The sequence below is a fragment of the Mauremys mutica genome, chromosome 8, assembly GCF_020497125.1.
Source record: "Mauremys mutica isolate MM-2020 ecotype Southern chromosome 8, ASM2049712v1, whole genome shotgun sequence".
In the NCBI taxonomy this organism is placed as follows: Eukaryota; Metazoa; Chordata; order Testudines; family Geoemydidae; genus Mauremys; species Mauremys mutica.
Genome location: NC_059079.1, coordinates 75,890,505 through 75,906,365, shown reverse-complemented (window position 1 = coordinate 75,906,365; position 15,861 = coordinate 75,890,505). Strand labels below are relative to the sequence as shown.

At 48.5% G+C, this 15,861-nt stretch overlaps 1 protein-coding gene across 6 annotated transcripts in view; it reads left to right on the top strand.

The window, feature by feature from the left end:
- CXXC5 (CXXC finger protein 5) overlaps nucleotides 1–14,449 on the top strand; it is a 100,382-nt gene extending 85,933 nt beyond the window's left edge. For 4 of the 6 annotated variants that reach the window (XM_045028199.1, XM_045028197.1, XM_045028200.1 and 1 more), the window contains exons 3-4: nucleotides 12,171–12,289; nucleotides 12,715–14,449. In XM_045028199.1, coding sequence (XP_044884134.1) covers nucleotides 12,171–12,266 — 96 coding nt within the window. In that variant the 3' untranslated portion in view covers nucleotides 12,267–12,289; nucleotides 12,715–14,449. The remainder of the gene's footprint in view (nucleotides 1–12,170; nucleotides 12,290–12,714) is intronic. The other 2 variants (XM_045028202.1, XM_045028201.1) reach the window with 2 other exon arrangements.
- The last annotated feature ends 1,412 nt before the right edge of the window (nucleotides 14,450–15,861 follow it).

The window sequence follows — 15,861 nt, the reverse complement described above, 5'->3', positions numbered from 1 at the left end:
GTAACTGGCTGTAGTCCGACATCCTAACCTTTCTCTTGGTCTGCTGTCCTTTGGATGTTGATAGAGATGATAAAATCCCGGGGCTTTTTTCTTCTTCTTAACAATTCCTGCCTTTAGCATCACACACAAATTGTCAGCGATCCCCTCATGCTGATCGACTGAATTCTGAGTAGTAATTAGCAGTAATATCACCTGAAATAGGTCTTGCCATGATGATTACAACCCTCTGTAGATTTGTATCTTTTCTGTTGACTCCTGTAGGGGCTTTTGAGTTTTATAACAGGGGGAGTGTATCACTATTGTACCTGCCGGCTAGCTAGCCATTGCTTAGTACAATTTCTGAGCCAGTAAGTGAATCACGGGATGAGGGCCTGATCCAAAGCCTTCTGAAGTCAGTGGTAATCTTTCCTGGACAGCAGTGGGTTTTGGATCAGGCCCTAAATTCTTGGCTTTTCAGGGCAGGTCTCAAGGCAGTTACCCTGCCATTATCAATCCGTTAAACCTGTTTTTCCAAACTAGTGTTCCACTGTACGTCATTAGGTTGCCCCTTGTTCTGAAAGGGAAGAAACAGGCTGTGGTTAATTCCTGTGAAAATGATTGTGCTGTGTGCAAATTGTTAGGGGATGAGCTCTTGAAAGTTGGTGTGATCAGCTGGGGAATGGCCACTTCGTTTGGGAAACATGTCCGGTGCTGAGACAACTTAAGCTTACCTAGAGCTAGATTCTGAGCTTGATGACACCAATATGAATCCATTGAAGAAAGAGGAGTTACTCCAGATATACACTGGTGTAACTGGGAATGGAATCTGGCCCCTGATCTTTCCTTTTTTTATGTCTGGACTGTGGGCCAGGTCTGATAGGCTTCCTCAGTGTCCAGTACCGGAGCATGCTGGGTGTCTCCTGGGAGCTGCTGCGAGCCAGCAGAATCCAGTGAGAATCCAGGGTCCTTTCAGGATTGGGTCCTTAATCTTTACGTGGACAAACGCTCTTTAAGATCACTGGGAGTTTAGTCTGAGTAAGGACTGCAGGATTCGGTGCTAAAAAAGGGCTGCCCCAACATATCCCTCTGGCTTATGAAGCTGATTCCTGATTGAGTGCTAGTGCAGGGCAGACGGGTTATTAATCTGGAGCCCATATACAAGGCAGCATGGACTGAGTTATCAGACGTGCCTGAAATTCAACCAGAGCCTTGTGGAGCAAGGTCAGAACTCAGTTGTTCCCAGTAAACTTCAACTGAAATTATGTGAAAAGTTAGGCGTGAGTTAGGAGCATACAGTGCCTCTCGGCATGTTTCAGACATGAGATGACAATGAACTACCGTGCTTTATTATTAACGCCAACATGTATGCATCTATTCACTACTTTATCCATCTCTTAAATGAGGAAAGGTCAGTAAAATTGGGGCTTGGGGGAATCCCTGGCATGGGCATTTTGTATCATCAGATGCTCTTCCCATATCTCTGTATTTTGGCTTTTTAAAATAAAATCTCCTAGCCATGGGTGACCAGGGCTTCTGATGTTCAGCTGTGGAAGGACAGTTCACCCACGGTCCAGTTTCTCGCTTGAATTTGAAATCCCAGAAGACCTGTTCTTTGGAAACGTTCTGTTGACCAGAGATGTTTTCTGATTCTCTTGTGTTAGTTTTGTTTCGGTAGGGATGTGTGTAGCGCTTTATAAAGCCCTAGCACAAAAGTGATGTAGGTAGTGTGACAAAGTTCCTCCTCTACCTTGGTGGGTCCTGCGCTTATTGGCAGATTTGCTCACCTCAGCGATCTTCCCCCACAGTCTGGATCAACTCCTCCTGTGTCTGATCAGGAGTTGGGAGGTTTGGGGGGAACCCGGGCCCGCCCTCTACTCCGGGTTCCAGTCCAGGGCCCTGTGGATTGCAGCTGTCTATAGTGCCTCCTGTAACAGCTGCATGACAGCTACAACTCCCTGGGCTACTTCCCCATGGCCTCCTCCAAACACCTTCTTTATCCTCACCACAGGACCCTTCCTCCTGGTGTCTGATAACGCTTGTACTCCTTAGTCCTCCAGCAGCACACCCTCTCCCTCTCAGCTCCTTGCACCTTTTGGTCCCAGCTCCTCACACGCACTTCCTCTCCTCTGGCTCCTCCTCCCTGACTGGAGTGAGCTCCTTTTTAAACCCAGGTGCCCTGATTAGCCTGCCTTGATTGGCTGCAGGTGATCTAATCAGCCTGTCTGCCTTAATTGGTTCTAGCAGGTTCCTGATTACTCTAGTGCAGCCCCTGCTCTGGTCACTCCGGGAACAGAAAACTACTCAGCCAGTGACCAGTATACTTGCCTTCTACCAGACTCCTGTACCCCACTGGCTTGGGTCTGTCACAGTAGCAACAGAAGAAATCCCTTGCATGTCAAAGATACAACCTTGACCTGGAAGAGCTGTGCGGATACGAGAGAACTGAATCTCCCCGCTGCTTCTTGAGCAGAAATGGCTAAAGCATGAGTGAGTGTTCTGTGCTCTGTATATTCTATTTAATTCACGGTTGATTTTTGGTAGCTTGACCACCGCTCAGGGCTGTGTGCCTTCCTCCTGCTGCTGAAGATTGCTCCTGTGAAGCCAACAAAGGTTAAAAACACCTCAGCCTCAGCTGAGGCAGCAAGGTGTTGTACCAGGTTGCAAGGATATTATGCAACCTCTGACATCTTCTGAAGGAGAAAACTTACTGTTTTCTTAGCCACGTTCTAAGTTTTCAATTAGCATCAGATCTGAATGAATAGTGAAGGGGAAAAAAATCTATTTGGGCAGTGGGGGTAGGGGGGGGACCGGTGTCTTTCAAAAACCGCTGTATTGCTAAATTATATTCTTGTTCTAATTTGCTGAGTCAGTGATCTGGAAAAAGGGAGAGGGGGAAATAAAAGTTCATCTCTTCTGAAGAGTCCTAAAGCAGGTCAATTGATTCCACAGCTCGTATTAGGTTGAAGAGGGTTTTCTTCCTGCAATATGAGTTATATGGAAGTTAAATTGCATGGGGAGCCCTTCGAACACTCACCCGTTTGATTTGTTTCCTGTTCTACGGCTGACTGAGAAATCAGAGTCACTCGAATCGGGCTTTTAATTTATGATTTGGGGCCTCCGAGTGGACGAGTCACTTTCTTTTCCGAGTGAATTTGGAATAACTCTTAGATGTAGGACAGGTGACTCAACAGGAATTCCAGATGTGGTTAGGTGCGTAGGCAGAAATGGATTGATAGCTGTTATTGGCTCTAAAGTTTCAGGTAAGATTCCATCCTTTGGAGAACTAAGGAACTTACAGTCACCAAAATAGGGCAAAACCTCACATGCTGTAGGTACATTTATGGCCACTCTTTCCATGACGTCGCCCCAGAAACTGCATTCTCATTCACGCTGCTCACCTAGTTTGCAGTCCATGTGCGTAGGCAGGTGAAGACAGGGTGGCAGACTGTGAGCTGCCTGCCAGTGAGAGATGCAGTTCTCATGCTCTTTAAGGCGATCCAGTGCATTCTTCCACTCATTGGAGCCTGGTGGAGCACTACAGAACTCAGCCTCTTCTGAAACTTTCATTATTTATCTCTTTCCTGATGAAAATATCCTCCTCTTAGACTTTGTCATCTCCATAAAGTCAGACAAATTTAGGAAGTCACCTGTGTTTCGGCACAATTTATTGGTGATTACACCTTCATCAACTTCACCTGTCACCATTGGCCAAAGCACTGCAACAAATTCAGGCAACATCACTGTGTCCTGCTCAGTTTCTTGGTTCGGTAGCACCCCCTGGAGGTGGTCATGACTCCTGTTTTGAGAGCAGAGGCATTGCTGATGTTCTCTGTACCCCAATAGCTGTTTCTCCATTGCTGGTGATGGCTAAACAAGGATGTGTTGTTCCAATGTTATTCTTGTGTGTCCTGATGTTATTCTTCAAAAATCTCTCAAGAGCCACACTTCCTCCCTTTCTGAGCTGGCTGGGCAAACGCTGGAGAACAATATTCACATGCACTCATTTGAACAAACTCTGTGAATCCAGTTCAACGGCATCCATAACATTCTGTATTAATTTTTGGTCACCTTTGGGCACCTCTGCCTTGTGTGTGGAAGTTTCAGGTCTCTTGTGAATACAAGTGCAAATATGTGGCCATCTTGAAATCTCTTTCAGTCACCTCTCCTGTTGTACAAAAGGTTCTGTTATCCAATCAGGGAACAGAAACAAGACCATGTGACCTAGATGACCATTTGCACATGCCAAAGGGCAAATAGAAAGAGGGAGTGAAGGGTTAGAGATCAGCCCATTGCCTAGGATATGTTCGTTTGCAGTGGTGTTCAAACAGCTCTGAATAACAATGAGTCGTAAAAAACCTCCAGCTCAATGCCTGGTGCACACAGGTCTGATTCACTGTGACCTGAAGTGAGTTGGGCTCTGCCTAGGCACTGGCTTGCTCAGTAGATGAGTCTAAGCACTTACGTGACTCATTCATCATTTTCCTTCTCTATACAGAGCCCTATCCTGAGCAGGGTTGAGTAAGTACTTAGCACACACAACTACCGTGGGGAGTCAGGGGTGCTTGACACCTCTCCGGATTGGGTCTCTTATAACCTTTCCAGACTCATCTTTGACCTGATTTTTCTGATCTTTCTAGCACCCGTATTCCTCCAAAGCAAGTCCTGAATCGGCCTTTCAGATCGGCACACCCGGACCCCGGTTCAGTATTATCAGCTGAGCTGCTCCAAACGTTATGTTCGGCAGAGCAGGCTGAATGCTGGAGGTGAGGGAGGCCCCTGGGATCTTCGCACTTTAGGCGCCTCTCCTGCCTGTGTAGAAACTTGGGCCTGCTGTGCACTGGGAGTGTGTCCATGTCCCATGGGTCAGTGTGGCTGTGCACTGCCAGGCTTCACTTCATTTCAGGCAAGCAGCCCCTCAATCCAGAGCCCTTAGGAACGAGGCAACGCAGGGCATGGGAAGAAAGCTATGTTTAAAGGCGTCACTAAGAGACACGACCTCCCTGACTCCATGCCATCTGTGGCCCTTGTGACTCCTCTTGATTGCACCGGTGTCCCCAGCAGCATAAGGCCTGTGTGGGGTGTCAGTGAAAGTTAGCCCCTTGGGAGGGGGGAGGGGGGCCCATGCACCTCCTGAGCTATCTGTAGAGCTGGCCTTTGGAATCCTGGTGAGCTCATGGCCCAGGGCTTCAGAACCACATTGGTCCCCAGTTTTGTGAGGTGACCTTAATTCAAAGGGGTCACCAACCGTCTGAACGTGCTGGTGGGGGCAGTGTTAGCTCTGCCAAACAGAGAGCAGCATGTACAAACCCAGGCAAAGACCTGCCAGGCCCCTTTTGCCTGGCCACCAAGTGGTGGGATGGAGGGCAGTAGCCATCCCTAGCCATAGGAAGAGAGAGTAGGTAGAGGAAAGCGTTTGGGGAAGGAGGGAAGAAAGACAGAGACTAACATCCCGGAGAGTCCCCAGATCCTAACATCAGGCTTCGCTGTCTGCTGCTTTTCGTAAACCCAGCCGTGCAGTGATTCTGGGCTGCTGAGCACGAGGCCTGGGTTTGATCCTACGGCTTTGTCTCTTGCCCTCTAGGCTAATAGGGACTGGGAACGATGGGGTTGCTCAGCTCCTAGTGAGTGGAATAACTTCAAGCCATTTAGCACAACCCCTGTGGCTGAGGCAGAGAAGGCATTAATGAGCTCCAGTCCCCGCTAGCCTGCCCTGGTCAAGGAAGGTTGTGATGGGGTAAGGCCCTGGTGGTTGAGGTGAGGAGAGGAGACAGAAGCTTTTCCAGGAGAACCTCCTCCCAATAGCCCGCGAAAGGAGCACAGCTGTGGATAAAAAAATCACATTCAGTCTTTACGGTGGCATAAAATAAACCCCATCTCAGCATCGTCATTACCCTCCCTCTGCACGTCAGACTGTCTGAGGGACGGGGAGCCGCTAGGCCATGTCAGATGAAGAATGAAAGGGCGGGAAAGCTCATTGCAGCTGCACCCTAGCCTCCCACACGTAGTGAATGAGGAACAATGAGCACCAGCCTCTGCGCATGGCCAGTACTTTGGGCTCTTCCCAGGCAAGGGCACCTCTCTTGGCTCAACGTGGTTGTACCATGGTTTTGTGGCCACCTCATGTGCGGTGGTAGAGTGAGCTATCGATCACAGTGGGGGTGAGGAGCACAGTGAGTGCCCAGCTCAGCTGTCCGTCACCTAAAATAACCCCTCTCTGACTGTTCAGTGATGCTCTGCTATCAACAGCCACATTGGACCGGTCTTGGCTAACGCTTCCAAAGAGGGTTGCTGCTCTTGCAGTTCGAGCCATAGCATGGGCAGGGCCATAGACAGCAGGTGCTGGGCTCCTCTGATGCCATCTGAACGTAAGAACATAACATAAGAACGGCCACACTGGGTCAGGCCAATGGACCATCTAGCCCAGTGTCGTGTCTTCTGACAGTGGCCACTGCCAGGTGCTTCAAAGGGAATGAACGAAAGGTCTTTTGCAAAAGATGTTTCTTCTTGAACTCCCGGCTGGGGCCCAGGGCTAGCCCTGCTCCCAAGGCAGCGCTCGCTCCTGGCACTGCTGACCAGATATGTCGCTAGCACAAAAGCATCTTTTCCCGATTGCTCTTTTGCCTCCTCCAGTGATTTGATTGTAAATTGCAGAAATTGTTGAGGAACAATGATTGTGCTGTGGTGCTCGCTCAGCCCCCAAGATAAATTTGCCCAGGAAATCAGATGTGTGCTATGCATAGGCAGGACTGGCTTATCGTCTTGTGAGCAAGCCAAAGCCGCTTGCTGTGGGCCCAACTCTGCATGGTGCTGCACACCTTCCCTTCCCATTGACCGAGACCTCTCTCTGTTTTACGCAGCCCCCATGTGGGTGGGCCTGCTCCTGAAAACACTGTAGTCGTCATCACTGTCTATGCCATAGATAGATCCCACCAATCCAACATGCAGATGGACACAGGACATCTACACAGCAGCATCAGGCACATGTTAACTGGGTTGGCCTGACCACAGCCTACCATGTTATCCAGCCATGGTTGCACCAGTGGATTGTGGGACAGTCTGGGCAGCTATCTCATAGGTCCTCAGCTGCTAGGGCCAGAGCAGGGCATTGAGGGGGGTTTCGCGTGGTATCCCCTTGGACCCAGGGAAGTGGGACTTGCTAACCGTTTGTGGGCACAGCAGAGGAACCACTCTAGGTCCCAGGTAGTGCCTGGCAGTTGTGCTACTGCCCTTCTTGTGAGCATGGTCAGAACGCAGCACACCCACGTGACTAGGCTCTCACCACTGTGTGAGCGGACACACACCATCACGAGTCATCTTACAGCCAGAGTGCAAACTCGCAGAACATCTGTGGTTCTGATAGGCCCCTCAGAGCTTCCGTACTTCCTGGGTTCAGCTGCCGGCAGGCCCCTACTCTGCCTCAGCAGTACCATTGCCTTCCGCTCTGGCAGGTCGTATTTCTGTCCTGTATTGTGCAGCCATTTGAGTGTTTGCATTTGGATGGAGCTTGAGAAGAAGAGAACCCCCATCCCCAAAGCAGGGTGAGTTGTGGCTAGAGGAAAATGCGTAGTCCTTCCTCTCAAGGCAACTTTGAAAATCCCTGGCGGCACCTGAGCCTCAAGTTGGCAGTTGTCCAGGCTCTAGGACATAAATCCAGTCCCTGAAGGGCCCCCACGCTCCTGTGCCTGGGTAGATCCTTCAGTTCTGGTTTGTCTGTCCTTGTATGGCAGAGAAGAAGGTGCTGCCGAGCTGGCCTCTGGCAGGGTGCAGATTTCCTCCTGAGGCTGGCAAGGGGGGAGCCAAACCCCGAGGTCCACATCTACAGAGGAGATAAAACAACCCAAAGTGACTTTGCCCATACAAACACTTGCCTGCACAAGTGTTCGGGCTGAAAGGTGTGTGAGTTTTGCACACACCAGAAGTTAGTGGCACAAAAATGGACACTGTGCTGGGCCCCCTATGAACATGAAGTCCTGAGTGCCTGCAGCTTCTGTGCCGGGACGGCTCATCATCAGCTGATGCTTTGGCATTCCCCATCGTGCTGACTTGCTGCTGCCGTAAGCGGTCTCCCACCAAGTCCTGGGCAAGGGACACTAGTTCTCAAGAGACTGCACCAGCCTCTTCCCTGAGCCTCCTCCATCAGTTTGCCTTTTCGCGCTGTACTGTTGAAGTGCTTTTCTTAGCATCCATCTCCTCCAGCAGGAGATTAGTGGAGTCAGGGAAGCGTGCATGGACAGGCAGCTACCTGATTGAGGGTTTATGGCAACATAGGAATTGCCCTGCTGGATAAGCCTATTGGTCCATCTAATCCAATATGCAGCCCCTGGCAATAGTTCCTATCTGATGCTTCAGAGGAAGGGGGGAAAACCCAGCTGCTGCCCTTGGGGACAACCCACTTAGATCTGATCAGGAGCCAGTGTTTCCTAACACCTATCCCGCTTCTTCCTTGCCTGCAGGGATGGAAGCAGCACTCGCGCCATGTCAGGATGACCGTAGAGTATTTTGTGGTACATGTCAGGCCCTGGTGGGTTTCTAATAAACCGTTCTCTGGAAAAATACCACGGTTTCCTCCTGGGCAGAAAAAGAGGGTGCAGGAGTGGAGGGAGGGGGGCTATCTGTAGGGCAGGTCATTCTCCCCCCCCCCCCACTTTGTCAAGCCTTGCCAGAGGCTTGATGTGTTTGCGCCAGTGGAACTAGTTTGAGGTGAAGATGAGGTTGTTCCTCACTAGCCCACCCTGTCCTCGTCCACTTGGGTGCTGCTGCAGCACTTCATAGTTGTCCTGGGGGAACCCGCTGTTCCCCATCAGTAGCCTCAGCCAGCTTGGCTATGCAGGAACTGAAGGAGAGGGATTTAACTGGTACATTTGGCTCCTGCATTACATCTCCACCAGCTCAGAATCCCTGCGCTGCCCCTGGGGAGTTCTACGTGCTAGCAAGTTTCATCTGGCATTGGTAAGTTTCCTGTCTTGCTGCCTTTATAGCAGGCAGTGCCTAGCATAAGCCTCTTAAGTAGGAGATCTCCCTCAGTATCCAGGCTGGAAGACCTGTAATCCCTGGTGAACACTCCTCTGTCTTGCTGTGTATCATTCACCAGTGGGTCCTCAGCACAATGTGAGCTTTAAAAAGCTTTCATAGTTCAGTTCCTTTAGCTAATGCTGACTCCCTGATGGTCTCTTCTTTAAAGGGTGCAACTCAAAACTGGTCTCCTCTGATGTGTGCTAGTTCTCCCCATGCGCTGTGATACGGTAGGATCTCAGAAGGGTCAAACCAGGTCTGAACTTGGAAGCAAAACCCAAGGATCAGCAGGTGATAGTTCAGGATGCCCCATGTGCAGGACTCTTCCCTGAACGTTGCTAGTGCTGCCATTCAGAGGTGATGTAAACCAGAGGACTTGACCATTTGTGGCTGCTTAAAGATCCCATGGTGCATTCTGCAAGAACCAGGGTATTGGCCCCAGTGTCCTAGGTCAGATAATTAATTTCTGACAGCTCACATGCCTTTTGCAGTTTGAAATTAATAAAAACATAAGAACGGCCATACTGTGTCAGACCAGTGGTCCCTCTAGCCCAGTATCCTGTCTTCCGACAGCAGCCAGTGCCAGGTGCCCCAGAGGGAATGAACGGAACAGGCAATCATCAAGTGATCCATCCCCTGTCGTCCACTCCCTCCTTCTGGCAGTCAGAGGCTAGGGATGCTCAGAGCATGGGGTTGCCTCCCCGACCATCTTGGCTAGTAGCCATTGATGGAACTATCTCCTGAATTTATCTAATTATTTTTTAATCCCAGTTATAGTTTTGGTCTTCATAACATCCCCTGGCAAGGAGTTCCACAGGTTGACTGTGTGCTGTGTGAAGACATTCCTCCTCTTTCCCATCAAACCCCGTACTAAGTACTGGAACAGTACTATACACTAGCTGCATTTCCCGGACACTACATACATGCAAGAGACTGCGGTGTAAAGCTGAGCTCTTGCTAGTTTGTCCTTTGAAGTGATGGGGTTTAATAAAGGTCATGTGGTTCAGAGGGTAAGGTCTCCGACTGGCAGAAGACATAGTTCTAGTCTTTACTCTGTTCCTTATCTTGGGCAAGTCCCAGCTTTCTCTGTGCCACCATCTCTCCATCTGTAACATGGGTGATAATGCTTATGAGCTCTTTGGTAAAGTGTGTTATCATTGAACAGCGAACACTAGGTATTATCATTTAAATGTGGATGCATGAGCCATGATTCAATGCGCGTGTTGTTTGACAGGTGCCCAGAAAGGCCCGTTTGCATTGCTCATTTCTGCCATCTTAGGGTCTGTCCCTCGTTTTCTAATTTGCTGATTTCCCAAAGTGCTCCAGCCTAGCCTGTTTTTGAATGGCCTGAAATGAAGGGGAGGTTTGGGGCAGGCTCAGCAATCAGCATGAGGCTAGGGTAGCTTTGTAAAGGAAAGTTACCTTGCCGTGCCAGCTGCACTGGGAAGGCTGGCCTGCCTTTTCTGTAGCCGACTCATTGGAAGCCGGACATTGTAATCTACATCAGACACAGGGGAAGTAGGAGCTTGTTCCATTGTGTCTGGAACAGTAAGTGGACGGCTGGAACAATCACAGAGCTGTTTTTCCAGATGCCCTTTCGGAGCAAGCATTCTCTGTAGCTCCTTCCCTCCCCCCGGTCTGTTGAGTGAAACCCTTCTAAGATGAGCCCTCGTGGGTGGAGGAGATATCCTTTTCCCAGGCAGGCATGCTTCCTTTCTTCATATTGAAAACCAATGTCGCAGCGCCAGGTCAGGCAGTTCTCAGGCACAGTGAGTTTGTTGGGTCTCAGCTTGGTGCCGAGCGGTCCTTTTGTGCATATCACAACCCTAACCTTGTGGCATCGCCCAGCGGGAAACGAGGGTTGAGGTGCAACCTGCACTGAAAGCCAAATAATAACCGTTCTGCCTCTGGTTGAAAACAAACCTCCCTTTCTGTCACTGAAGATGTGTGTGGTAGCCGGGCAGAGATGCTGAGAGTGACTACCCGGTGAAATGCTGTTCATTTGAAACAAGAACGCTAATTAGTAGATGTCACCTGAATCTCACTTTGTAAGGAACTGTTTAAAAGATGCAGCAGAGATGCGGGGTTTGGAGAACATGATCCCAAAGTATTAGCTTCAGTTACTAGCCCAGCTGATTGTTATGAAATCTGTGTGCAGATGTGACGGAGCAGACTTAGGCCAACTCTTTCTTTTCCTGCCTTTGAAATGCATCATTTTTTTATTAAAGCGCCTACAGGCTGAGTCCGCACTAGGGGATTTCCCTGTAGTGGAGGACGGCAGCAGCTGACCACAGCTTCGCTGAGAGCGCAGACAGGACCTGTGCTCCAGAGACAGGGGCTGAACGTGGCTCTGAGCAGGACTGGCAGTGCCCGCTGCGTTTCCCAGGCTAGAGGAGGCTAAGGAGAACTTTGCACAAGATGCTCTTGTGTAAAGAACAGAAGGCCTCTGGGCCAGCGTGCTCACCAGTTACTAATGTGCAAACACAAGCCCAAATTCTGAGGTGTGCTGAGCCTTTCTCAGTGGGCCCAATCCTGAAGCCCTCACTTCTTGCACACTCAAGCAGACGTCTCCCTGAAGTGAATGGGAGTTTGCCTGAGCAAGGCTGGATCCTGTTCTTTGGGGGCCAAATTTTCAAAGCCAGGAGGTCTAAAGTTAGACTCCTTAGAGCCATAGTCAGGACTATGTTTTTCAGAGGTGCTGAGCACCTGCAGCGCCCATTGATTTCAATAGGATTTGGTGGGTGCTCAGCACCTTTGGGAATCTTGTCATTTGGATTTAGGAGCTTGACATTAGGCAGCTGGGTTTGAAAGTTTTGGCTCAGGATTTGGCCCACTGGTTGTCAGGGGTGGTGAGCTCCATTCCAGATCGTGCCTGGGGGCTGCAGGGTACATCAGGCAGCCGCCAGCCTTCCAGGCCAGTGGGAGGGACTTACTGAGTGAAGGCAGAGCTCCCGGCACCCTGGTACAGTGTAGCACTCTGGGCCCCATAGCAGTTGCTGGCTCCCTTTGTGCCCTAATCAGCAGGCAGACAATGGGATGGTTGAGGGAGAAGTGGCTGGCCTGAAACAGGAGGAATTGTGCATTGTGTTTACAAAGGGGGGTGGGTTGATCCCCTACATTAAGCTATTCCCTCCCTCCTCGCATTACAAAGCAGATATTTTGTCTCCCATCCAATACAGATTTTCCTCTTTTGTGTGGACTTTTCTTTCTCTTTTTTCCCCCCACCAAAGGCTACAACTGCTAAAAGGCGTAAGTCTCCCCCGCAGGACAAGTAACAGAACCCCAAAGACACTGAAATGTGAGTGCAAAGCGTGCCCCAGCAGGGAGGGCAGTGCACTCCAGACAAAATTTGCATGTTGTCATATGTTGCTTTTACTTAGCTGCCTTTAATCAACTTACCAGTTGATTGTATTAGCATTACTGCCGGCTAATACCTCTTTGACAAGGTCCGTAGTATAAACATGGTGCTTCTTGGGGATCCCCTCCCCTGCCTAACAACCTGTATGCAGGGCCAGATTTTGCAAACCCATCCTCATTTGGGCTTAAGTGGGTCCTTGGGCTGGGATTTCATCCTTGAGGAGTAATGGGACTGATTTCACGAGGAAAGATTTCTGTGACCGGCCCAAGGGTTATGTGCAGAGCAGACGTATTTAGTAGCAGTTGTGTTTCCCACATGCACCTGACTCTTAACGTGTCCCTGTTTTCTTTTCTCTTTCTTTCCAGAAGGTGATGCTTCCTACAGGAGCTGCATTCAGATGGTTTCAGTAGGAATGAGAATTCCAAAGCTCTGTCATCTAAGTGCAATGTCACTGCTTGCTTGTGTTGTCTCAGGCAAGGAATTTTTTGGCTGAAATGAATGGATGCACCTGTGTCTCTTTAGAACCAAAAATATTTTCTCGCAGATTTCATTCCTGTTTTTATATATATATTTTTTTTGCGTTTGTTTTAACATCTTCAAGTCCTAGTAAAACATTTAACTGCTTTTCAAATAATAATAATAAAAAAATGGATCTGTAAAGTACCAAGACTTAATAGACAGAGTATGGACAATCAGTTTCTTTCTGTGTTTTGGTGTTGATGTTGTTTATGTGTGGAAGATGCAGTTCTTGTGTAGAGAATGTAAATTTACAGTAACCTTTTAAAATCTAGTTACTAATAAGCACTACTGTAATTTAGCACAGTTGTTTAATTACACCCTCATTTATACTTTTTATTTGATTATTTCCCATCATAAAATAGAGTGGATAGTTTCTAGAATGCCTCAACTTCATGTTTATAAATGAGAATATGTTTAAAACGATGTAGTATCCCTTTTCCTAACCATTCACATATGTAAGTTTAACCAGCAAGAAGCTTGGTATTAAAGATGAAAGAAAAATTGCTGCAAAATGGGCAGTCTTGGAAAAAAAATCATTGTTAGTTTATTAATATAGAACAAGAAATACTGCATACAGGGAAAACAAGATCCTAATTGCAATGATTTACTTATAGAAATCATTTTTATAAACTTACTGAAGTTAAAAGAAAAATAAAAAAAAATTGCAGGACCTGTGCTGAAGCAGTTCTGAAAGCTAATATTTCTCTTATGTTCAAATCCCCGTTTCTCCAGCTCTCTCTACATCAGTAAATTGAAATGCTGTTTGTAATGTTTTAGCGATCCAGGCTGTTTTGTGAATAAAATGAATGCATGTTTTGTGTCATGATTTACATCTCGTTTTTTTCTGTCCATTTCTGTTGCACGCAGTTGTGGAAAAAAAAAAAGTAAAAAAATGTCCCTTTTGAATATGTCACTTCTTGTGTCATGGCATTTTCCTAAGTTTGCCTTTCTTGGCATTCAGGGTTTGGGGTGTATTTTTTTAGTTTTTTTGTTTTGCTTTTGTTTTTTATCAGCAGATTAAAAAATAAATGAGTGAATTGTAAATGTTTGCCAGTGCAAATGGAGCAATCAATCATTTTTTTCCCTAAGGTTGCATATGTTACATTTTTAACTGGTTAGCTGAATAGCACATGTTCTGCAAAATACATACTGTGTTAAATCTGGGTTTGTTACAATATACTTAGGAGTCTAAACTAAACTGTGCTAGGCTTGATCACTAGAATTTTCATTACAGGTAGCATGTGGACAACCAAACTACAGACTCCATGGAAACTGACATAGGGTTGTTGTTGGTGGTGAGTTTGTTGGGGAATTGACGACTTGTACCAGGTGATGGAATCGGCGCTACAGTCCCTTGTGTAAATTGAGGCCAAATCTGATTGGAAATGATGGGTGTTATTTTCAGAAGTATTCAGTGTTTGCCTAGAATTCGCCTCCCACTAGGTAACCATTGGCCACGATGGGAGTAGAGATGCGTCAACACTGAGTGTGTTGACAGCCCCATCTTCATGGACATATTGTAACATGTGAATGGTGCGTTTCTGAGAGAGGAATCAAACGAAATAAACGGTGTCCAACCCATGAGCTTTCTCGTTTTTGCCTTTGGCCCTTTCCCACCCTGCTTGGGTCCAAAGCCGTGTGAGGAGCAGGACTGTAACGCTGTTTCTTGGGTCCCTTATCACAGATCTCCAGCTTTGGCAGTGGATGCTGGGGACCCGATCCAGCTCCCAGGGAAGTCAATGGGCAGACTGTCCTTGACTCCACTGGGAGTGGGATCTGGCCAGAGCAGTATTGCGCCGATATCTTTTTTTCTTCCTTCCTTCCTAACAAACAGCTGCACCAAGGTCTCTTCTCCTTGCCATTGCAGTTTGCGAGGTCCAGACATTCACAGCTATTTGCTGCTGGAGCAGTTCCCAACCCAGCCCACCCATAAATGCACAGGCTTTTCCAATGGTGCCCAGCACATTAGGGTCCCGAGCCCCTGATGACATGGCAGGAAACACAACAGGCTACAAGTCTGAATGCCACCACTTGTTCAATCTCACTGTATTTAATCATATGAGTTGTTTGGTTAAAAACTATCTCCCTTAGTGGGACTATTTGACCAGCTAGACCTGCCTAGAGTTTATCCATACAGTACATGCCATTTGTTTTTGTAAAACAATGCAATCATGCCACAGATAACTGTAGTTAGACTGGTTCTGTCAAGACAAGGATAAAATGGATGCTGAGAAACAGGAACTCTTTTTTAGTGAGTAAGTTTAGATAGCTGAATGTTCAATAAAACAAATGTACTCTGCGCTTGTGAAGGGGTGACTCTGTTTTGGGGATACAAGTGTGTGTGGCTTGCAGCCTGGGTCACTCGCTAGATCACGTGGAGGGTGGACGCAGTAGGAGCTAAGGACAGCCAACCTTGGGGTGCGGCCTACGCTTCTTCACCCCATGAGTAGCGCTGCAAGTCACTATGCCCAACATACTTCTCTGAGCCCTGATTCCCTCCCTGTGTCCCCGTGCTCCAGGGTGGATGGGGGCAGATGCTGCAGAGGGATGGTCAGTCATGCCACAGCCTGCCCTTGGGTCAGTCATGGAGCCAAATCTTGAGACCAGTGTAAATGCAGAGGCAGTCAAGAGCGTTACTCTGGATTTGTGTGCATGTGATTGATGTCGGACGTGGAGGCCCCGGGGCACTCTGCGATGCGCCTTTTAGCCCCCAGCAGAGCTAATATTCAGGGGGGGCGTGCTGCTAAAACACACGTGCAGCTAGAGGCGTGCCCAGCAGTGAAGCCCCGGTGTGTGCTCGGGCTGCGCCCAGCACATTCAGCCTTGGAAGCCACGTCGGGGCAGCTTCAGAGGGAGACGCCGATTGAGAGCCATGGGGGAGGGGAGGGATGTGCTGCCGAGTGGATTATGGGCCTCTTTCCCTTTCCCGGTCTCCCTCCCGCGGCCCCTGTGCGAGGCAGCTGGCACAGGCCGGGCCCTGCAGATGGTGCAGC